Below are 24,709 nucleotides of genomic sequence, written 5' to 3' on the forward strand. Positions count from 1 at the left end.
TTTTTTTTTTTTTTTATTTTTTTATTGACAGGTCCAGATATACAGTTCAAGAACCAATCAAATTCTTCGTACTATAAGCCGATTTCGGGAGGTTGCCCACAGTGGTTCATTCCGGTCGGATGGCCAGTTGTTGGTTGCCGGGGGTGATGAAGGTAGTGCCAAGTTGTTTGATGTGAAAAGCAAGTCACTGCTCAGAGTTTTCAAAGGACATGATGGGTACGTACAAACACCTCATGGCCTTGACCAACCCAACAAATGACACGGTCAAGGTCATAGAATAGCACCAGGGTTCATATAAAGTGCCTGAATTTGAGTGGCCATAAAGAAAAGTCCTTGGATTTGTAAAAATCCATGAACATTATCATGAAAGGTACTTGAATTGTGTATTTCCATTGATAAATATTAAAATTTGTATTCCTCAAGTTTATTTTCTTGTAATTCCAAAATCTGTCACCTGGTATTATTGACAATGTTTACTTTTTACCAGTCAGTGTCATTTTGTCACAAATATTGAAACGTGTTGGATATACTGTTGTGAATACTGATGAAAAGATACGAGACCAAGTGTTACCAATTTGAATACTTGAAAGCCGTAATTTTATAGTGAAAAGTGCTTGAGAAGTGCTGGCCTTCCAGATTATATACGAATCTTGAATACCTAAAAGGGCCTGACGTAGCCCAGTGGTAAAGTGCTTGAGAAGTGCTGGCCTTCCAGATTATATACGAATCTTGAATACCTCAAAGGGCCGGACGTAGCCAGTGGTAAAGTGCTTGAGAAGTGCTGGCCTTCCAGATTATATACGAATCTTGAATACCTAAAAGGGCCGGACGTAGCCCAGTGGTAAAGTGCTTGAGAAGTGCTGGCCTTCCAGATTATATACGAATCTTGAATACCTAAAAGGGCCGGACGTAGCCCAGTGGTAAAGTGCTTGAGAAGTGCTGGCCTTCCAGATTATATACGAATCTTGAATACCTAAAAGGGCCGGACGTAGCCCAGTGGTAAAGTGCTTGAGAAGTGCTGGCCTTCCAGATTATATACGAATCTTGAATACCTAAAAGGGCCGGACGTAGCCCAGTGGTAAAGTGCTTGAGAAGTGCTGGCCTTCCAGATTATATACGAATCTTGAATACCTAAAAGGGCCGGACGTAGCCCAGTGGTAAAGTGCTTGAGAAGTGCTGGCCTTCCAGATTATATACGAATCTTGAATACCTAAAAGGGCCGGACGTAGCCCAGTGGTAAAGTGCTTGAGAAGTGCTGGCCTTCCAGATTATATACGAATCTTGAATACCTAAAAGGGCCGGACGTAGCCCAGTGGTAAAGTGCTTGAGAAGTGCTGGCCTTCCAGATTATATACGAATCTTGAATACCTAAAAGGGCCGGACGTAGCCCAGTGGTAAAGTGCTTGAGTGCTTGAGAAGTGCTGGCCTTCCAGATTATATACGAATCTTGAATACCTAAAATGGCCGGACGTAGCCCAGTGGTAAAGTGCTTGAGAAGTGCTGGCCTTCCAGATTATATACGAATCTTGAATACCTAAAAGGGCCTGACGTAGCCCAGTGGTAAAGTGCTTGAGAAGTGCTGGCCTTCCAGATTATATACGAATCTTGAATACCTAAAAGGGCCGGACGTAGCCCAGTGGTAAAGTGCTTGAGAAGTGCTGGCCTTCCAGATTATATACGAATCTTGAATACCTAAAAGGGCCTGACGTAGCCCAGTGGTAAAGTGCTTGAGAAGTGCTGGCCTTCCAGATTATATACGAATCTTGAATACCTCAAAGGGCCGGACGTAGCCCAGTGGTAAAGTGCTTGAGAAGTGCTGGCCTTCCAGATTATATACGAATCTTGAATACCTCAAAGGGCCGGACATAGCCCAGTGGTAAAGTGCTTGAGAAGTGCTGGCCTTCCAGATTATATACGAATCTTGAATACCTAAAAGGGCCGGACGTAGCCCAGTGGTAAAGTGCTTGAGAAGTGCTGGCCTTCCAGATTATATACGAATCTTGAATACCGAAAAGGGCCGGACGTAGCCCAGTGGTAAAGTGCTTGAGAAGTGCTGGCCTTCCAGATTATATACGAATCTTGAATACCTAAAAGGGCCGGACGTAGCCCAGTGGTAAAGTGCTTGCCTGATGTGTGGTCTATCTGAGATCGATCCCCGTCTGTGGGCCCAGTGGGCTATTTCTCTTTCCAGCCATTGCACCTTGACTCGTATATACACCAAAGGCCGTGGTATGTGCTGTCCTGTCTGTGGAATGGTGCATATAAAAGATCCCTTGATCCTAATGGAAAAATCACTGTTGGCACTATACATGTTATAATGACATTCCCAATGGGGCATACTTAAGCATAATTCTTTTTTTAATTTTAACTTTTTGATGGCCTTGTTTTTTAACTTCCATCTTGTTTTGATATTCCCAGTCCGGTGAACGTGACAAGATTTCTCTCGGACAGGCTGCGTATCATGACCGGTTCCAACGACAGGAGTGTGCGTGTCTGGGACATCCCCACGGAGAAGGCTCAGGTCATCTACGACGAGCATGAGGTGAGTACTCACACTTCCGTTACTCACCATATCTCCCGTGAATCATTCTTATATAGGGGGCGTGATTTAGCTCAGTCGGTTGAGTGCTTGCGTCGCAGGATTGAACCACCTCGATGGATCCATTCAGCTGATGGGGTTTTTTCTTATTCCAACCAGTGCTCCACAGCTGTGCTTTCCTGTCTGTGGGGAAAGTGCATATAACAGATCCCTTGCTGGTAATGGATTATTTCGCAGTTTAACTAGGATCGATCCCGCGGGGTCAGTGGGTTCATTGGACTATTTCTCCTTTCAGCCAGTACACCATGACTGGTATATCAAAAGTCATGGTATGTGCTATCCTGTCTCTAGGATGGTGCATATAAAAAAAAACCTTACTACTAATGGACAAATATAACAGGTTCCCTCTCTAAGGATATATGTCAAGATTACCTAATGTTTGACATCCAATTTTCTATGATTAATAATCATTCTGCTCTAGTGGTGTAGTTAAACAACTAACTTTTCACCAGGCGAGTGATCAGTCCAGCTTCTCTCCACATTCACCTGGAAAGTTAAAAGAAAACCAGAGGCGGATCTGGGGGGGGGGGGGGGGGGGGGGGGTGGTTGGGGGGGGGGGGGGGTATTTTGCGATAGTTATAATTTTATTATATATTATTTTCTTCTTTTTTTACGATCCCCCGCCACACCTCCCTGAAAGTTTCCTTGGCATTCCACCTCCTGTCACGCCCCCCCCCCCCCCCCCCACCCCCATAATGGATTTTCTGGATCCACCGCTGAAGACTGGTAAATTGATCGCTGTACAATAAAATGTTTAATGCATTTTCTTTAAAACTTTATCTGATTGCTCACCTAACAGCTTTTTGGACATTTAATCAGTAATTCAATAGAGGGGGAAAAAAAGTGATTTTTTTTTTTTTTTAAAATCAGCTAATTTAAAATACATTTGGATTGTCAGTGTAATTCAGAATCATTTGTACAAGTTCAACATTCCTTTTCCTCTTTGTGTGCTGTGGCTGGGAATGGTGAAAATACCAGTCGTAGGAACAAGGCGTGAATGATGGGTCAGGTCTCATATTGGTAACGGCATGCTGTGTGTTTCGGTATAAAGCGTGTCGATTTCTCATTTGTCACGTGTAATTCACGAGATGGATGGATGTAGATGTTGTCATCTTTTGTTAACAGGGCGACCAGCTAGGCTATTTTCTGTTTCTGCCAGACTACTGTGACTGGGTTTATCAGTAGAAAGTTAAAAGTATATTTTTGTTTAAAGACACCACTTGAGCACATTGATTTTATGAATTATCGGCTATAAATTTGTTGTCAAACATTTGTGAATTTTGACATATAGTCTTAAAGAAGAAACCCACTACCTTGTTTCCATCACATCAGGGTGTATACTACCAAATCAAATCCCATAGACGACAATAGTAACATATGTGGCTAAAACTCCTACCTGCAACGTATCAATCGACATAAATGCCACGGATATAAATACTACCACCCCTCCCCCTTAAAGTGAATCACAAAAAAGTGGGTGTCAAGCTGCTCATTTCTGAGATAACGGGTAGCGTCTATGACTACCCTAGTTCCGCACAAAATTTGAGTACTTTTTTTTTTTACAGGTACCCCATACATGTTCCAAGCACAAGGCTACTTGACACAGTGGTACTAGATTAAATAAAATTGCATACATTTTTAGCCCAGATGAAACTAATTTTTTTTACAACCAACACACTCACATTTATAACCAATCACAGGACTTGTGGTGTTCACTTCTCTATCAAAAGTTGGGTGCACCTCGAACTTTGACCCAGCCGGAAGTTATTTGTTTTAGTACTACAATCAGGCCAGGTTATAGATTTTAACATGCACATTCAGAACAGGCTGTTGTAGCACACGCCTGTCATGGACACTGGTGTTGACTTTCGCCGGCTCCTCCATCCTTTAGTAGCAAGGGATCTTTTACATGTACCATCCCACAGACAGGATAGCACATACCACAGCCTTTGGTATACCAGTCGTGGTTGGGACAAGAAATAGCCCAATGGGCCCACCAATGGGGATCGATCCCAAACTGACCACGCACCAAGTAGTTTCTCATAAAACATTCCTTGCTAATTTGAACCTGTTGCCTAGGTCATAGAATCGAATCCTCATTGATGGACACTGTCTATGATTGTTTTTTTTTTCCCTGCTCCAACCAGTGTACTGCTATGTGACTGGTATGTCAAAGTCCATGGTATGTGCTATCCTGTTTGTGGGAAAGTGCATATAAAACATTTCTTGCTGCTGCTGAAGTTTTTTTTGCAGGTTTTCTCTAAAGATTATCCAATACAAAGTTATCTCTGGATATTGCCAAATTCACCAAATGTGAATTTTAAAAACAATTGGCAAATTTTATTTTACTTTTGTTAAATAATTCATGTAATAATCACACTTACCGTTTGCATTTACCACAGTTTGACACCCAATAGTTGATGTATTTTTCGTGCTGGGGTGTCGTTAAACATTCATTCATTCATGTAATAATAGATATTTTGTTTGTAAATTTGTAAATTGAATAGATAATTTGGCAAAGCAAACATTCCTTTCCTTTCCAAATAGCCATAGTTTAAAATATCCTGAGGTTTTCTTTCTTCTGTTTTTCTCTCAACGAAAAGTCCGAACAACCATACCTAAATAAATAAATAGACACCAGATAACCGTACTTTAAAGTGTCCTGTGAGGCAGTAGTCTTTCCTTTCCTATTACTGATATCATTTTATTTTATTTTCATGTTTATATCCAATTAATGTTCAAGCATGCTGTTCTGGGCACACACCTCATCTATCAGGGCTGTCTATCTGGGACAATGGGTTAATAGTTATGGAGAATTTGGAGTAGTGGCCATACACCTACCCTATGGCCCATTAAAAACTTGCTCTGGGTAAGAGCGGGTTGTGGGGTGTGAACCCAGTACCTTCCATCCTTAAGTGCCATGGATTAACCACTAAACCACTGAGTTTGGTGAGAGAGAGAAGTTGGAGTAGTGGCCATACACCTATCCTATGAGCCCTTCAAACTCGCTCTGTTAGGAACCGGCTCTGGGGTGCGAACCCAGTACCTACCAGCTTTAAGTCTGATGGCTTAACCACTACACCATCAAAACCAGTCCTGAAACTCCTGTAGAAGAAACTGGTGCAATTCATTTCAACTTTTTTCGTGCTTATGTCAAATTAAGGTTCAAGCTCGCTGTCCTGGGCATAGACCTCAGGTATCTGGGCTGTCTGTCCAGGATAGTGGTTGGTTGGCGATAGAAAAGTCGGTGTAGTGGTTTTACACCTACGTATTGAGTCATTAAAACTAGCTCTGCATGAGAGCCAATACCAGGCTGTGAACCCAGTACCTAGCAGCCTTAATTGTGATGGCTTAACTACTAAACGACCAAGTGTAGTGAGAGAGAAGTTGATGTAGAATCCATAAACCTATCTAATAGGTCATTAAAACTGACTCTGGGGTTAGGAACTGGTACCAGGATGTGAACTCACTACTTACCAGCTTTAAAAAAGAAAGAAAGAAATGTTTTATTTAACAGCACACTCAACACATTTTATTTACGGTTATATAGCGTCAGACATATGGTTAAGTACAACACAGATATTGAGACAGGAAACCCGCTGTCGCCACTTCATGGGCTACTCTTTTCGATTAGCAGCAAGGGATCTTTTATGTGCACCATCCCACATACAGGGTAGTACATACCACGGCCTTTGATATACCAGTCGTGGTGCACTGGCTGGAGCGAGAAATAGCCCAATGGACCCATCGACGGGGATCGATCCCAGACTGACCGCGCATCGAGCGAGCGCTTTACCACTGGGCTATCTCCCGCCCCTGTACCAGCTTTAAGTCTACAACACCAAAACCAGTTCTAAGAGGGACGTATACATCCTGAATCTCTTGTTTAAGAAAACTGGTGCAGGTTGCGGTGGGTTTCTTCATCCATCCCAGTGTAAGACACTTTGTCACTTTGGCTGTTGAAACACAGATGAATTCCTGAAATACGAGCTGGACTTCAACATTATTCGGACCTGTTCCGGACTCCGGTTTCCAATCAGGACATGATAAAGCTGGCGAGGACATGGTTTTTTTCTACCATGATTGATTCCACGGTGTTGTGTCGTTTTCAAAATGTGAATGCTTGTAATTCAAACTTTTACAACATTATTGAGAGTTGATTGGCAGTTTTCCTGTTTCTCAATGGTAATGGCCATTGTCCCTCCCAAATAGATGCAGGTTGTGTTGAAAATTCAGTGTGGGAAAAACTGCATTGTTGTTCAGCGGTATTGGTGGTGTAGTTGTTAAGCCATCTGTCTTAAGGCTAATAGGTTATGGGTTCACATCCCCGTACAGGCTCCCACAAAGAGAGCAAGTTTTAACAACTCGGTGGGTAGGTGTATGGCCACTACACCAATTTCTCTCTCACTAACTACTAACAACTAACCCTCTGTCCTGGATAGGCAGCCCAGATAGCTGAGGTGTGTGCCCAGGACAGCATGCTTGAACCTTAATTGGATATAAGCACAAAAATAAATATAATTATTCTGTCAAAATCATGTTATGTACATGTATGTAGTTTACATATTTCAATAGTAGGATACTTTAAATTTTTAGCTACAAAATTGAAGAAAAATTAATCTTTATGGAAGTTTATTTTTGTATTTAATTGAATGATTTAAATTAGAAAGTATAGGAAATCAAAACACTTTGGTTATTTTAAACTTGTGGCACAAAGCTCAGTTTATGTATATTAATACTTGCATTTGTACATACTTTAATATGTCTGAAACATTTTTAAACATTAAAAGTGTCTTTAAATTTTAATTTGCATTTTTGAAGAAAAAAAAAAATCAAGCTATTTGAAAACTTCTATAATGAATCCCAGATTTTTAAAAGCATCAAAAAAAGAAAAAGACCCTCCCCCCTTAAAAAAGAACCCCAGGGAGGATGAACCCCCGAAACCCCCATGGCCGTGGGGTTCAAGTCTTTCATCGTGGACCACATGTGGCTAAAAGCGTGTGCTGAGACCGGTACACATCGACTGTTACACTGCTTCCTCCCTCCCGAGTGTTGTTATGTAGTTTTCCGCTTCATCAGATTTGATGTGATACAAGACAACCTGGTCCAGACGGAGCTGGTTATCATTATGATTCCCTGGATTTCTAACAACTTCAGAACGTTTTCTTCAAATTCCCCGCATGAAATTGGATATCGCCGGAGATTTATTCCAATTTAGCCGGGGCCATGTACAGTGCAGTTGCATACCACAGTGGCAGAATGGTTTAACATTGAAATTGAAAAGTCCGTAACAGCATTTTGAATGTATGTTTGCCTCTGGATGTGGGTAATTTATTGAGGGTTCATAATGAGCGGGGATATTGTGATGATGTGATAGTGGAGTGCTCTGCCGATTTACATTGCTGACAAACTTGTGAGCTGCGTACGGGTTTGATCTGATATACGCCAACTAAATGGCTTCCTTCTCATTCTGCTTACATGTACATAGGTGTGTATCAGGAGATGGAAAAAAAAATCTACAAATAAACTTACGTGTATATAATACATATACACGAAGATGTACATATACCTATATACATACCATATACATGTACACATGCACATACACATACACATATCTATACACATACACATATCTATACACATACACATATCTATACACATACACATACACATGTACATAGGTAAATATATACACATACACATACTCTGACACATACGCTTAGGCACACTTAGAAAAATACATAAAAGTAAATTTCTGTTTATGGTGGGTTTTTTAAGTTACAGACACAAAAGACGATAGAGCACACTAAATTAAATACACAATTTCCAGTTGGTTTAAAATTTAATCAATGATTAAAAATAATAAAACAAAAAATAAATAAATAAAATAAAAACCAAAACACAACAAAACAAAACACTTTATTATCAAAAAATTTAGATTTGTTCATGTATAATTAATGTAAATTTATTTATCACTAGGTCTGTAATACCTCTTGACACTCTTCAAGTGATAAACAATCGAAGAAAAAGAATCATCTTTGAACTTTAAAAAACAAAATTCTTCACAAACAATAGAATTTGATTTTTTTTTTTTTTTTTTCAAATCCTAAGTTTATGTCATATATATATATTTTTAATTTCCAAACAATAGGACTTGAATGTTGTTCCTTTGTTCCTGGAAATCCTACATTTATCACAGACTGTGTGTATGTACAAGCATGTTTCCTCCATTGGCGTGATGTGATCTATGTTCATCAGCTCGCATCTGCTGAAGAATTTGGTTTTACTGCAGACACATGTTGTGTCTTGCGAGAGAGGGATCCCTGCAAGAGCTTTAATTGGGTATGAAATTGATGATTCCACCCTTTGAATCGACTTCCATGACATGTTCAACTTGGCGAATATGTGACTAATTTATATGCCATAAAATCCCAAAGCATTCCCAATCGTCATTGAAACCATTTCATCTGGCTTCTTGTAATTATGGCCACGTCTTCCCGACAGTGAGAAATAACGTGTCTGACACATTAATGCAGAAACAAATGATGTTTGGTCATCTGACCCCCAGCAGGAGCCAGGATGGAGGTTGTGGTGGCGGTGGTGGGGGAACGATTGTGATAGAAAATCTGAGGAAAGTTTCAAACAAATCTGGATTGTTTGCTGTGGGTGGGTTTTTTTTCTGTTTATTTTTTTTTGGAGATCGGGGAATGATTGCAATAGAAAATCTAAGGAAAGTTTCAAACAAATCTAGACTGTCTAATAGGTTTTTTTTGGGGGGGGGTCGGGGGTGGGGGGAATGATTGCAATAGAAAATCTGAGGAAAGTTTCAAACAAATTGGGACTGTTAGCTGGGGTTTTTTGTTTGTTATTTGTTTTTTGAGGGTTTTTTTGGTGGGAAGGGGGGAATAATTGAAATGGAACATCTGAGTAAAGTTTCAAACAAATCTGCACTATTTGATGGGTTGTTCAGGGCTCTCCCTGTGCAATGCCATATTAGCCAATTATTAATTTTTACACAAATGGCTAAACAATTTAGACTGGCTAATAATATATTCCTCAAATTAGCCATATTTGAATGATTTTCAAGGAAATACTCGACATTTCTGAAAATTGGCTAAAGTCCTGTTTGTTGTTCCTGGTTTTTTTTTCGGGGAGAGGGGATGTTAAGTAAAGGTGATTTAATTTGGATTTTTAATTGGTCTGTTGAATAAAACTGATTTAATTTGAATTGTTTAATTATTGGTCTTTTGAATAAAGATGATTTAATTTGGATTATTTAATTTTTTGTCTTTTTTTTTTTTTTATTAAATGTTTAATTTGGATCGTTTAATATTGGGTTTTTGAATAACACTTATTTAATTTGAATTGTTTAATTGGTCTTTTATTCAAGATGATTTAATTTGAATTATTTAATTATTGGTGTTTTTAATAAAGATGAATTAACTTGGATTGTTCAATAGTGGTCTTTTGAATAAAACTGATATAATTTGAATTGTTTAATATTGGTCTTTTGAATAAAGATGGTTTAATTTACATAAGAATATTTACTTTACAAATTGTATTTATATTTGGCTGTGGGATGTAAGTAAGGGTAACTGAGGGTAATCATAGAATTTTTTTTAGTATAGATGCCTTTTACTTGTGAATTTAATAAATATTATATAAAAAATATAGTTTTACTTTTAACGTTTGATCATTGGATGAGTGTAGGGGTGGGAACAAAAATATAAATATTGTTTTATTTTTAAAATCATTCTTGATGTTTTTCTTATCATTTGATTCACCATTGGAGATGGTTGTTTGGTTGATAAGAGAATGAATGAATGAATGTTTAACAACACCCCAGCACGAAAAAATACATCGGCTATTGGGTGTCAAACTATGGTAATGCAAACAAATAAGGTGATGATCAACATCAATATAAAAATTCAAGATTTAAACAAAAACAGTGTAAAGAACCGTGCAAAAACACAAATATCACAGATAGATACTGACTTTTACTCAAAATTTATTTGTGATGTGTTGGCCATTCTCAAAGATAATGTTACACCCCTGCACCATGGTGAGGTTACAGCACGTGCAGGGGAAAGTTGATAAGAGAGACTGCATTGAAAATTATAGAAAAATAAAGCTATTTATAGGTTTTTAAAATTTTAATATGATACTGTTTTAATTCTGAAGTCATATTTTTTGTGACTGTTAATTTTTTAAATTTTGTTAGTGTAGCTCATTTAATTACTGTTCAGAAATGATTAATGTTATTTTAATTTTTAAATCATATTTATATATATTTTTTAAAATTTGATTTCCCATTGAGGATGGAAGTTTGTGTGGGAAGGAAATTGTAGAAAAGTAAAATGATTTATAGATGCTTTTTATTCTTATTATGTATAAACATTCTGCTTTACCTTTGAACAGCATAGCCTTGTAGTAACCAACGGCATGTCATCTTTTATATTCATTTCCACATAGACATGACAGCCCATACCATGTGTTTTGATGTACAAGTCATATGCCCTGCTTGGAGTGGAATAAAATTAAAACCTGTTCTCCGCAAAGCTTTTGGACCTTTGCTTATAAAAGTTCTAATTCCAGACTTAAAAGACTGCTAAAACCGTCAGACTTTAAACTACATGTTACATCAATTTAAATAAGTGAGACTTTATTAAAGTCTTAAGTCTAGACTATAAGAGCCAAATTTACAATGCCCGTTTTAGACTTACACATGTGTAACTACATATGTTTACAATGCTTAAACACATGCGTTTAAGAAAAATAGGCTTTATAAATTTGGCCCTAAATATTTTTGGATCATGGATTGTTTGTAATAACACACTGTTAACACATATATGTGTGATAACAATTTCAAGAGATAACGACTGGCTGCTCCTAGGTGATGACCAGGTCAACAATGTCATACCATCCAATAAAAAAAAAGCATGATCGAAATTGATCACTTAGTGGCATATAGTTAACCTGACATTGATTTGTGCTGTAAATATGTTTCAGTTGGAAAAGACGTTTAAATTTGCTTAAAGCCTGGGGTTTTTGAGGTTATGTAAGAAATAGAATTCTACATTCGTGTCGGTTAGATACAGTTTATCTTACAACTTGTTTAAAAATGTATCCAACTCACTTTCACTCATTTGATACATTTTGAAAACAACTTGTAAGATAAATGGTATCTAAGGGCCACTCATGTAGTATTCTCTATATAAGCACAATACCAAATCTCTTTACACTTAAGCACATACCACAACCATGTGCCTATACATGCACACACATGCACGCATACACACACCACACACATACCATCACTACCACACACACATACCACATACACACACACACACACGTGTACACACACCAGACTCACATACACACATCAACACACACTCCACACACACACAGACATATGCACACGCGGCACACACAACATGACACACACAATCAATTCTATCAATAACCTACCCCACAAACACACATCTTCTCGCGCACGCTCATTATACATATCACTCACTCTACTTGGACTAAACTGACTTCATGTTTGCAATAAAAAAAAAAATAATGTTTTTTTTCATGTTTTTTTTTTTTTTAAAAACACACCAAAAAAAAAGAAAAAAAGTCTCATTGTAAAAAGTTCAATTTCATGGATTATTTGTGAACGCAGTCAGTGTTAAATGGGCTTGTCTTGCATATGTTTATGGGAGCTAAACGACCATTTGAGAGCATAACGCTTGTACACAAGCCACCATTAGGCGGTGAGCTGCCTTCATTAACCGCATGCTAGAGCTCTCGTTTAATACACTTACGGGAGACACTGGCTAAACACAGATCTTCGGATGCCGATTGGTGCTGATTATTTTACCAGGGACTCTGGGTTAAAGAGAGAGAGAAGAAAAAAAAAAAAGGAATGTTTAGAATGGCAAAATGTAATTATTAGGCAGTAGGAAATATTTTCGACTTTTGTGATTTTTTTCCCCCCTCCATTAACTTACACATTATTTGCAACTTTTTGCTTTAATTATCAATGTTAGAAAATACATAATGACGTAATTTTCTGAGGTTTTTAGTTTAAAATCCTTCACTACACTACGCAATTTTATGCAGTTTGTAATAGTACTTGTATAATTACAAACACAGAAGCGTGCGCAGAGGGTGGGTTTCGGCGGTCGAACCCTCCCCTTGATCAATACTTTTTTCCACAGAAGCATGTCTTAACCCCTAATAAATTTTGCTAGCCACAGTTTAGCACCCACTTTCTTCTAAAATTTATGGACAAGTGCCTGAACACACAATATTTAGGTAAAATACACATAAATCCTTTAATGTCTCGGTTGGCGTAATGACGTCATTTTCTGAGGTTTATTGAAGGATAACTTTCAGTTTTTCTTCGACATTGTCCAATCAGAATATAGTAAATCATATAAACGTGGAATTTTTTTAATTATATATACATAAACATATTTATTTAACGACAACCTCATCACATTATAAAAGAAACAGCTATTTTGTGTAGTCTGACATGGAGCTTGCACATAAAAGATCCCTTGCTGCTAATCAAAAAGAGTAGCCCATTAAGTGGACACATCGGGTTTCTTCTCTCAATATCTGTGTGATCTTTAACAATATTTCCGACACCATTTAAACGTAAATAAAATGTGTTGAGTGCATCGTTAAATAAAACATTTCTTTCTTTCTTTCCTTTTTCAATGTCTGCTTAAAAGTTTAAAAATGACAGTTTTCGCGTTTAACTCCATTTCTCGCAAACTGTAAGTCCTAGATCAATAAAACTTGGTTTATTGTTGCACGTATGGATGTTCATCACAGTGCAATGAAAATGTTTATGGTAAGCAAGACTTTTAATTCTGCAAAATTCTGGTTAAATTCAGGGTTTTATTTCTAAAATTTGATTTGATGCCCATAGCTTTATGTTTGGATATTTTAGCATCGTTTTACAAAAAACATTGTGAATTTTCAGTTTCATTTTAAAAACATCTCATTAAGCTAAGTTAGAATTTAAAAGAGTAATACTATATATGTACTTGTATTTATTCAAATTAATATATCTATTTTGTGTGGGTGAGCGAAGGGGTGTTTGACAAGTTTTCCATATTGTTTTTAAAAAATATCTTTATATAGAAATAAAAAAGGAATAATTCACATTTGAAATTGGGAATTTTTTTAGTCCAAAATTGGGAATAAAAACGACATAGCCTTTGGGAAATGGTTTGGAATGATGCTGATTATCGGAGATTAAAAACATACATGTGGGTGATAAAACCCTGTAAATTATTTTATTTATTTATTTATTTAAAAACCAGATTAATTCTAAATTATACCTCACAAATTATTTATTTATTCTCCAAAACAATAAATTGTAGGTCGGATTGTTAATTCTGTGGAATTCTTGTTTGCGGTTTCTGTTATATTCCATTTTTTTAATGCGAACTCCATTCATTCTGTTTCCTATTTCGGTACTTATTATTTAATAATGTTTCCTTTTATATCGAAGTGAAAAATAAGGTCATAGTACAAAATAATAAATTCATTATTTATCAAGTCTTTTTGTTGTTCAATTTTCTTATGTCAACATACATTGTGCAAGTGTCATTTTCATCCCATTGTATTAAAACATGTCTTTCTTCCAGAAGAATAGCAAAGTAGATCACGTTTTCAAAAGATACTTCTAGATATCAGCTGATTTTTTAAAGGAAGTCGTCAATGTTTAGAAATACAAACCATCAGTACAATAAATTGTTTATTACTCTGTATTAAGACTATGAAAGCATTTGTATTTTACGATTTTTCCTGTAGGCCGAGAATCCGAGAATGGGTTTAAACTTTACGTGGTCCCAATCGGTTGGGTTTGAGATTACCACTGGAATAATTTTTATATCCATGCTGGCATTGAGATCATGAAAAAATCATTGACTTCATTAACTTTTTGTGGATATTTGTGTGAAATATGTATGTTAAGTCTTGTTTTATTGAATGGGTGAATGGTATCCGGATGGATGTGAAATATGTATGTTACGTTACGTCTTGTTTTATTGGATGGTGGAATGGTATCCAGATGGATGTGAAATATGTATGTTAAGTCTTGTTTTATTGGATGGTGGAATGGTATCCGGGTGGATGTGAAATATGTATGTTACGACTTGTTTTATTGGATGGTGGAATGGTATCTGGCTCCATTCAGGTTTTGTGGATATTTGTGTGAAATATGTATGTTATGGCTTCTTTATTGGACAGTGGAATGGTATCCGGGTGGATGTGAAATATGTATGTTACGACTTGTTTTATTGGATGGTGGAATAGTATCCGGGTGGATGTGAAATATGTATGTTACGACTTGTTTTTTTGGACGGTAGTGGGTGGATGTGAAATATGTATGTTATGACTTGTTTTATTGGACGGTAGTGGGTGGATGTGAAATATGTATGTTATGACTTGTTTTATTGGACGGTGGAATGGTATCTGGATGGATGTGAAATATGTATGTTATGACTTGTTCTATTGGATGGTGAAATGGTATCCGGGTGGATGTGAAATATGTATGTTACGACTAGTTTCAGGGTGAGCTCTGGTTGAGCAAAACATTTTGCCAAATTATCTACTAAACTTCAAAAATTGCACAAACCCAGATATATTCTAACAAAATATCAATTATTTCATAAAATTATTTCACCAAATCAAAATAAAATTTTCCAATTGTTTTTGAAATTTGCAATTGGCAAATTATTGGACAGTGGAATGATATCCGGGTGGATGTGAAATATGTGTTACGACTTGTGTTATTGGATGGTGAAATGGTATCCGGATGGATGTGAAATATGTATGTTATGACTTGTTTTATTGGACGGTAGTGGGTGGATGTGACATATGTATGTTACGACTTGTTTTATTGGATGGTAGTGGGTGGATGTGACATATGTATGTTACGACTTGTTTTATTGGACGGTAGTGGGTAGATGTGACATATGTATGTTACTTGTTTTATTGGACGGTAGTGGGTGGATGTGACATATGTATGTTACTTGTTTTATTGGACGGTAGTGGGTGGATGTGACATATGTATGTTACGACTTGTTTTATTGGACGGTAGAGGGTGGATGTGAAATATGTATGTTATAAATAGTTTTATTGGACGGTGGAATGGTATACGGATGGATGTAAAATATGTATGTTACGACTTGTTTTATTGGACAGTGGTGGGTGGATGTGAAATATGTATGTTAGGACTTGTTTTATTGGATGGTGGAATGGTATCCGGATGGATGTGAAATATGTATGTTACGACTAGTTTTATTGGATGGTAAAATGGTATCCGGATGGATGTGAAATATGTATGTTACAACTTGTTTTATTGGACGGTGGAATGGTATCTATGTGGATGTGAAATATGTATGTTACGACTTGTTTTATTGGATGGCGGAATGGTATCCAGGTGGATGTGAAATATGTATGTTACGACTTGTTTTATTGGACAGTGGAATGATATCCGGGTGGATGTGAAATATGTGTGTTACGACTTGTTTTATTGGACGGTGAAATGGTATCCAGGTGGATGTGAAATATGTATGTTACGACTTGTTTTATTGGACGGTGGAATGGTATCTGGGTGGATGTGAAATATGTATGTTACGACTTGTTTTATTGGATGGCGGAATGGTATCCAGGTGGATGTGAAATATGTATGTTACGACTTGTTTTATTGGACGGTGGAATGATATCCGGGTGGATGTGAAATATGTGTGTTACGACTTGTTTTATTGGACGGTGGAATGGTATCCAGGTGGATGTGAAATATGTATGTTACGACTTGCTTTATTGGACGGTGGAATGGTATCCAGGTGGATGTGAAATATGTATGTTACGACTTGCTTTATTGGACGGTGGAATGGTATCCAGATGCGATTGCCCAACATGGTCCTGTATTTCTTTCAGAATGAGAGGGGTGGGATCTTGCCAGAGGTGCTTAAGTCATAGGATAAAAAACCACCTCAGTGGACCCATTCTGTGATTAGTTTTTTGCCATTCCAACCAGTGCTGTCCTTTCTGTGGGGAAAGTGCATATAAAAGATCCCTTGCTGCTAATGGAAAAATGTAGCAGGTTTTCTCTAAGGGTTTTCTTGAAAAAGACCAAATGTTTGACATTCAATAGCTGATGATGAATAAATCAATGTTCTGTAGTGGTGTTGTTAAACAACACAAACCTTTATCTTTCTTTGATAAACCGGCCTCGGTGGCGTTGTGGTTAGGCCATCGGTCTACAGGCTGGTAGGTTCTGGGTTCGGATCCCAGTCGAGGCATGGGATTTTTAATCTAGATACCGACTCCAAACCCTGAGTGAGTGCTCCGCAAGGCTCAATGGGTAGGTGTAAACCACTTACACCGACCAGTGATCCATAACTGGTTCAACAAAGGCCATGGTTTGTGCTATCCTGTCTGTGGGAAGCGCAAATAAAAGATCCCTTGCTGCTAATCGGAAGAGTAGCCCATGTAGTGGCGACAGCGGGTTTCCTCTCCCAATATCTGTGTGGTCCTTAACCATATGTCTGACGCCAAATAACCGTAAATAAAATGTGTTGAGTGCGTCGTTAAGTAAAACATTTCTTTCTTTCTTTCTTTGGTAATGAGTGAGGTGGCATGTAGATCACTTGCCGGAGGTGTGATCGATCATCCTCAAAGGACTCAGAGTTTGTATCAAAGTCCCTGGTATATTAAAAAAAATTTCAATGCATTAAATTTTAGATAGATTTAGTTTCACTTTATCCTGTTGGCATCAATGTCGTATATGTTAAAACAGCCATAATTTAAAATGTGCTGAGGTGTTGTTATATATATATATATATATACATACACAAACAAATTAAATTCTTTCCTTTGTTTCAGGACTACGTCCGATGTGGTGCCGTTAGTCAGGCAAGTCCCGACATCTTTGTTACAGGTAGGTAACCACAGGGTGGTTGCAAATATGAATGCATGGGGGATGGGATAGGGGTGGGGTGTGAGTAAGAGAGAAGGCACGTAAGTATGGGGGACATATTTTATGAGAGTGAAAAGTTGATAAAGCTTTGAAACATCTTTGTTACAGGTAGGTAACCACAGGGTAGTTGCAAATGTGAATACATGGTGGGAGAGGGTGGGGCTTAAGAGAAAAGACACGTAAGTGTGTTGGACATATTTTGTGACAGTGTGATAAGTTGATAAAGCTTTGAGACATCAAATGTTTGACATCTAGTAGCCGATGATTAATGAATCAGTGTGCTCTAGTGGTGTTGTTAAACAAAACAAACTTTAACTTTAAAGGTGCAGACCCTAGGTTCAGCCTATAAAAAAGTCTGTGATGCTTAAACAGGGAAATACAGTCTAAAATAACTAGAGCTTGTCTCGTTAACCATTACTTCTTGGATGAACGTGCGTTTTTAAAAACTAGGGTATGTCGCTTTAAGATGATCTTAGTGGTAAGATCGCGTTGATAAAGCTGGGCCCAGATCTGAATTTCGTTACAACCTGAACATGGGTTACTGCACACATTACTTATTTCAATGTCTGCAATAGCCAGTGATTAAAATAAATCAGTGTGCTCTAGTGGTGTTGCAAAATAAAACAAACATTAACTTTTATCTGTAGTACTTTGTTTTTTGTTTAACGAAACCACTAGAGCACATTGATTTATTAATCATCGGCTATTCGATGTCAAACAACTAGACGGAAACACATTTTTTTTGTCTTGGTGTTACAGGTTCTTACGACCACACGGTGAAGATGTTTGACGCGCGGATGTCAGAGAGTGTGATGATGGTGGATCATGGTCAGCCCGTCGATGATGTCATCATGTTCCCTCACGGGTCGGTCTTCCTTACGGCAGGTACGTACGAGGTATTGGGCGGGACGTGGCCCTGTGGTGGGGTGGGATTTAGCTCAGTCGGTTGAGTGCTCGCTTGAGGTGCCATATTATTATAATTAAAATGTGTTGAGTGCATCTTTTTTTCCAGGGTGGAATTTAGCTCAGTTGTTTGAGCACTCACTTAAGATGCAGGGGACAATATTTCGAAATATGAGGTAACCGGAAGTCGGTTCACGTGGTTTTTACCTAGGTAACCAATTGTTCGGTTACGTGAATTATATTTGCGTAACCCATGGGTTATCTGATCGGTTACCTCAAAATTATGTTGAAATTATATTTTAAATACATAGTTTTTAGCTGAAACAAAGTTAAAACAAATACAAAAGAAAACATTTTTAAAAAAGAAAAGAAAATGTCTTTAATGCTTGCTAAAGTTAACAATATTATAAAAGAACTGAATATTAGCCCCAGTACTGAAACAAAATACAGAGGCGTAGTCTGAAATGTTCTTAGAATTACGCACGCCAAAGACGTGCCCGAGAGGGGGGATTCGGGGGGCCTCCCTCTGTGAAATTTTAAAACTTTTAAAAGCCTGTAGATACATTTTTAAAAATCTTTTTTCGAATAAATTTTAAGAGGATATTTTATAGAACAATTACAGACAGCCTCGACTTATTCCCGGATTTAGTTTTTGCATTACGTACTGTGCGTAATGAGAGCTACGCTTTTGAAATAGATAAATGCTCATTTGTAGGGATTCCTTTTTGCGATGTGCGGTGGCTATGCTACTTTCACTTCATCGATGGTACTTATATACTACAGTGACGTTCCAAATGTGGGTTTTTTAAAGCTCATTATGCGATGTTAGTATTGTTCAATTTTTGTGACACTTTTGGATTCCTGTTTACGTTAAAACTGTTTTTAACATGTAAAATTATAGCCAATCCAGTAGTATGTCTACAAGCGGTCCGAGCACATTTCTTTAAAAATGTTTTAAAACTGTAGACTGGTCGCAAGTTACAACTGTTGCAATATAACGTTGTTTACTGGTTTGCTGCGCATCAATTATCTAAAAATCAGTCTAAAACATTTGTCGGAATACCAGTAGTATGTCTGCATTAATAAACTTCCTGTAATCGTGAAGATTGCAAGTTTTAATTTCTGAACGTTTACAGATCATGACGTAACCGATTTGCGGTTCGCGTAAATTTAATTTTGCGTAACCGACACGCGAACAGAACGGCGGTTCGCGTGAAATATTGTGCCCTGAGATGCTTGTATTGCAGGATCGAACCACCTCAGTGAATTGATTCAGCTGATTGGGGTTTTTTTTCGTTCCAGCCAGTGCACCACATCTGGTCAAAGACCATGGTATGTGCTTTCTTGTATGTGGGAAAGTGCATATAAAAGATCCCTTTCTGCATTAGGAAAAATATAGCAGGTTTCCTCTGATGAATATTATATGTCAGAATTACGAAATGTTTGACATCCAATAGCCGATGATTAATTAATCAATGTGCTCTAGTGGTATCGTTAAATAAAATAAAATAACTTTCTTGAAGTGTATTTAACACCCTTGTTGGATCCCTTTTTTGATTTGGGTTTCTTTTTCATCCCAACAATTGCTCTTTGACTGGTATATTAAAGGCGTTGGTATGTGCTACCCTGTCTGTGGGATAGTGCATATGAAAGATCCCTTGCTACTTATGGAAAAATATAGCGGGTTTCCTCTCTTAGACTATATGTCAAAATTACTAAATGTTTGGCATCCAATAGCCAATGATTAATAAATCAATGTGCTCTAGTGGTGTCCTTAAAACGAATATGTTTTTTGTTTGTTTTTTAGCCCAATGGCAAAGCACTCACTTGATGCATGATCGGTCTGGGATCGATCTCCATCAATGGACCCATTGGGCTATTTGTCATTCCAACCAGTGCACCGCGGCCGGTATATCAAAGGCCGTGGTATGTGCTGTCCTGTCTGTGGGATGGTGCATATAAAAGATCCCTTGCTACTAATGGAAAATCACAGTGCACTGAAAAACTTTGAGGAATGCAAGACTTTTAATTGTTCTGGATTCTTGTTTTGTTCAGGTATTGCAAATACCATGTTAATGTACATACTGGGCATTTCTGTTTCTCAGCCCATGATATAAAAAACACCTTGCTGCTAGTTACAAAAATTAACCTATGTTAATTATTAACCTGCATTACATATCATTAGTCTTATTCAACTCACTGTGCTAGCACAACAGCAGTGGAGGTTATTACTCAGGGTCGTATGGCATAGATGTTGTGCTAGCACTAGGTAATTATGGGGGGGTCACACATTTTTTTTTTTTTTTTTTTTTGTTTTTTTTAAATTATAAATAATAATGAAATTCAGGGCTCACACTATAACAAATTTTGGTTTAGCCAATTTTTAGTTGTGTAGAGTATTTCCTTGAAAGTTATTAAAATGTGGCTAATTTAAAGACACTTTTTATTAGCCAAAGACTAAATGTTGTAGCCACTTTGAATAAAAGTCAGCAGTTTGCTGATTTGGCGGTGAACAGGGTGAGTAGAGAAATTAGAAACAAATTTTTTAATCGACAAGTACTCATGTCTGATCCATTACCAAAACAAATGTTACAATAAAGTTTCATTTTATATTAAATGCCTTGCCTTTTTACACACACATTAACAGTTTTAGTTCATAATTGCCGTATCACTCCTTTGAAGTTAATACCAAGATCCGCAGTTTGATAGAAAAAAGTTAATTTCTGTTTAATAGTTGACAGAAAAAACAAATGTGCAGTGAGACCCTTCTGGGTCAGTAAAATCTTTTATGATTGGCTGCATTACGACCTGCTAAATTAGAATGCACAGCCACTGATCTCTTTTCAAGAAAGCTTTTATTTCTTTACTGCTTCTCGAGATAGTAAACACCGTCAAACTGTTCCATATTTTCTTAATGTCTTCCCCAATGATCATCAGCTTGGCATTCCTGGCTGTTTGGTACAAAGGCTGGATGGGTTAGTTGAGAGTGGTAGCATCAAGTAGTTATGTAAAGTTGTTGCATGGTATTAACAAACGGTTTGATGATCGTCATCTTGTTTCACATGACTGCCCGACTTTTACAGCTTTCTGCTGGGTGTATGTTTGCACAGATTAAAATCCCATGACGCTGCTTTTAAAAGCACCGAGTCCAGTTTTAACCATTGTAAAGTTTATTGCTATTGAAATTGAAGAACCTACATGTACCGTTTCGTAAACATAAAGAGCCGAATTTATATGCAGCCTGTTTTTGATTTGTATAATGCATGCAACTACATTGGACTGAATTTACAAAGCCTGTTTTAGACTTACAGGAAGGAAGGAAGGAAGGAAATGTTTTATTTAACGATGTACTCAACACATTTTATTTACGGTTATATGGTGTCAGATATATGGTTACGGACCATATAGATATTGAGTGAGAAAACCCGCTGTCGCCACTTCATGGGCTACTCTTTTCAATTAGCAGCAAGGGATCTTTTATTATATGCACCATCTCACAGACAGGATAGTACATACCATTGCCTTTGTTACACCAGTTGTGGAGCACTGGCTGGAACGAGAAATAGCCCAATGGGTCCACCGACGGGGATCGCGTTTTAGACTTACAGGTGTGTAACTACATACATTTAAAATTCTTAAACACATGCGTCTAAGAAAAACAGGTGTCGTAAATTTGGCCCATGCATTTTAAACATATAGGCTCGAAGCATTGTAAATGTATGTAATTACATGTATGTAAGACAAATACAGGCATTGTAAATTCAGACCTTAGAATTTTAGCTTTTCACTCTCTGCCCCTCAGTATGCCCGTTATCCCCGTCTTATCAGCATGTTGCAATCCCTCCAGTCTTGTCACCTCTCCCAAATGACCGGCCTCGGTGGCGTCGTGGTTAGGCCATCGGTCTACAGGCTGGTAGGTACTGGGTTCGGATCCCAGTCGAGGCATGGGATTTTTAATCCAGATACCGACTCCAAACCCTGAGTGAGTGCTCTGCAAGGCTCAATGGGTAGGTGTAAACCACTTGCACCGACCAGTGATCCAAAACTGGTTGAACAAAGGCCATGGTTTGTGCTATCCTGCCTGTGGGAAGCACAAATAAAAGATCCCTTGCTGCTATTCGGAAAGAGTAGCCCATGTAGTGGCAACAGCAGGTTTCCTTTCCAAATCTGTGTGGTCCTTAACCATATGTCTGACGCCATATAACCGTAAATAAAATGTGTTGAGTGTGTGTTGTTAAATAAAACATTTCTTTCTTTCATTCATTTCTCTCCATTGATTTCTACCTTATTTCTTCCCAAACTGGCATCTCTCTTATAATTCAACTTATTTTGCTGTCCACTTCCACATCCCAGTCCTTGTCTTTCCAGCCACACAAGGCACTTGCATTTCTCTTGTGGCCATCCATGCCATACACAACCTGCTTTTTTCCCATCAGTTTTAGCTGTGAGTCTGGCCTGACTGTTATTTCTCGTTTGGGAATGAATTTGGGAATGTTTATGCAGGCCTCGGATTTGGCAAATTAGAGGACATGGCCATTTGGCCTAGACCAATGGAAATTTGCATTACGGCCAAAAAGCAGGGCATCAAGGCAAACAAGGTGTCTAAATATAACACAGCAGCACATGTACAAAATAAAGAAGTATGAATGGTTTCATGTTTTTATAATAAAACAACTTTCAGGTGTCGTGTTGGGTATGTTGATGACCAGTTAGTAGGCCCTACCATGCAAAATAGGGCACAGCCAGTTTGGCAATAATGAGACTATGTTTAATTTTGAGGACATTGCGGCATGTGACCACTAACTAGGAGTCATGTTTGGGTATGATGACGTAGACCCTACCATGCAAAATTGGGCATAACCAGTTTGGTCATGGGACTTATGTTTAATTTTGAGGACATTGCGGCAGTTTGCTGCATGGCTGCCGTTAAATTCGAGCCCTGTCAGTGTATTTTCTGCATAAATATGATGAGATGCCTTGAAACTTATCTTGATTAGTCCCCTATCAATCCAACCAGAGGGGACTATATGTTTTATTCTGTCTGTCTGTCTGTGTCTGTCTGTCTGTCTGTCTGTCTGTCTGTCTGTCTGTCTGTCTGTCTGTCTGTCTGTCTGTCTGTCTGTCTGCATATCCCACATATAGTTTTCCAGACTCTTTTTTTTTTTTTGTATTGTCTCAAGATATGGTGCTGAAATTTTGTATGTATCTTCATCATGTAATATTGCTACAGATCAAGTTTGACTTTCATGGCTATTTACCCATTTCTCACAGAGTTGTGGCCCTTGAACAGTTGTTGTTGGGTCTGGTAGGGGACATGTATTGTTTCAGCAGTACTCTTGGAATACTTGTTTTGTTACAGTTCTCTTTTAAAACAGAATTAATTCAATTATCATTTCCCCTCTTCCTCCCCCCACCCCCCCCCCCCCCACCCAGCCCTCCTGTAATGATATTCTGTTTTTTAATGTCCTCCACCCAGCAATCTAAATTTAGCTTATCCTCATGGGCCAGACATGACACTGGCATAAGAAGTGGGGAGGGGGGACGCAAGGGGTGGGGGGGGGCATGTGCCCTCAACTTTTCAGATATTTTGTTTTATATTTGCTTTATAATAGTGTAAAAGTGTGTAAATATAAAAGAGTGCCCCCTACTTTTTGGCACCTTCCTACGCCACTGCATGTTGTGAATAAAAAATGCTGACAGCCATCTTGGATTTGTGAGCTATCCTAAATGGAGGTTGATAAATCCCGTAAGGTGAGGGTGAGGGACAGACGGATGATTGGCTGCGAGATAGTGGCATTCCACGGCCATGTTCTCTCTCCTAGTGGCAGTTAGCGGTGAGGAAGCCGTCACTTCTCGTTAGACACACAGAACAAAGACCTTTCATTGGAGTTGCGGTCATTTGCCAGTTTCTGCAGTGATCCCCCTGTTTGTTAATCAAATTAGCACTGCCAGAGAGAGAGAGAGAGAGAGGGAGGGAGATTACATTACTATAACAGTTACAGTACTATAGAAACACTAACAGATTTACAGGCTATGGTCGGAAAGGCTGTGGAAGTTTCACTGCTTGTTAACAGAACTAATATTAGTAATCCTAGAGGTGTGTAGTCCGTATGCTCTAGGGATGGTCAGGCTTTTTTTTCCTTCTTCTTCAATAACTGTACTATAGATGTCTTAGTTTAGAATGCTTTGCTAAGCGTTCTGTTGAATATTGT

The 24,709-nt window shown here is 38.0% G+C and overlaps 1 protein-coding gene across 1 annotated transcript in view; it reads left to right on the forward strand.

The window, feature by feature from the left end:
- Positions 1–24,709, forward strand: part of LOC121376769 (U3 small nucleolar RNA-associated protein 15 homolog) — a 110,518-nt gene that overhangs the window by 12,289 nt on the left and 73,520 nt on the right. The window contains exons 3-6 of the mRNA XM_041504545.1: positions 32–216; positions 2,419–2,542; positions 17,501–17,555; positions 18,354–18,479. Coding sequence (XP_041360479.1) covers positions 32–216; positions 2,419–2,542; positions 17,501–17,555; positions 18,354–18,479 — 490 coding nt within the window. The remainder of the gene's footprint in view (positions 1–31; positions 217–2,418; positions 2,543–17,500; positions 17,556–18,353; positions 18,480–24,709) is intronic.

This window comes from Gigantopelta aegis, chromosome 2 (genome assembly GCF_016097555.1).
Source record: "Gigantopelta aegis isolate Gae_Host chromosome 2, Gae_host_genome, whole genome shotgun sequence".
NCBI lineage: Eukaryota > Metazoa > Mollusca > Gastropoda > Neomphalida > Peltospiridae > Gigantopelta > Gigantopelta aegis.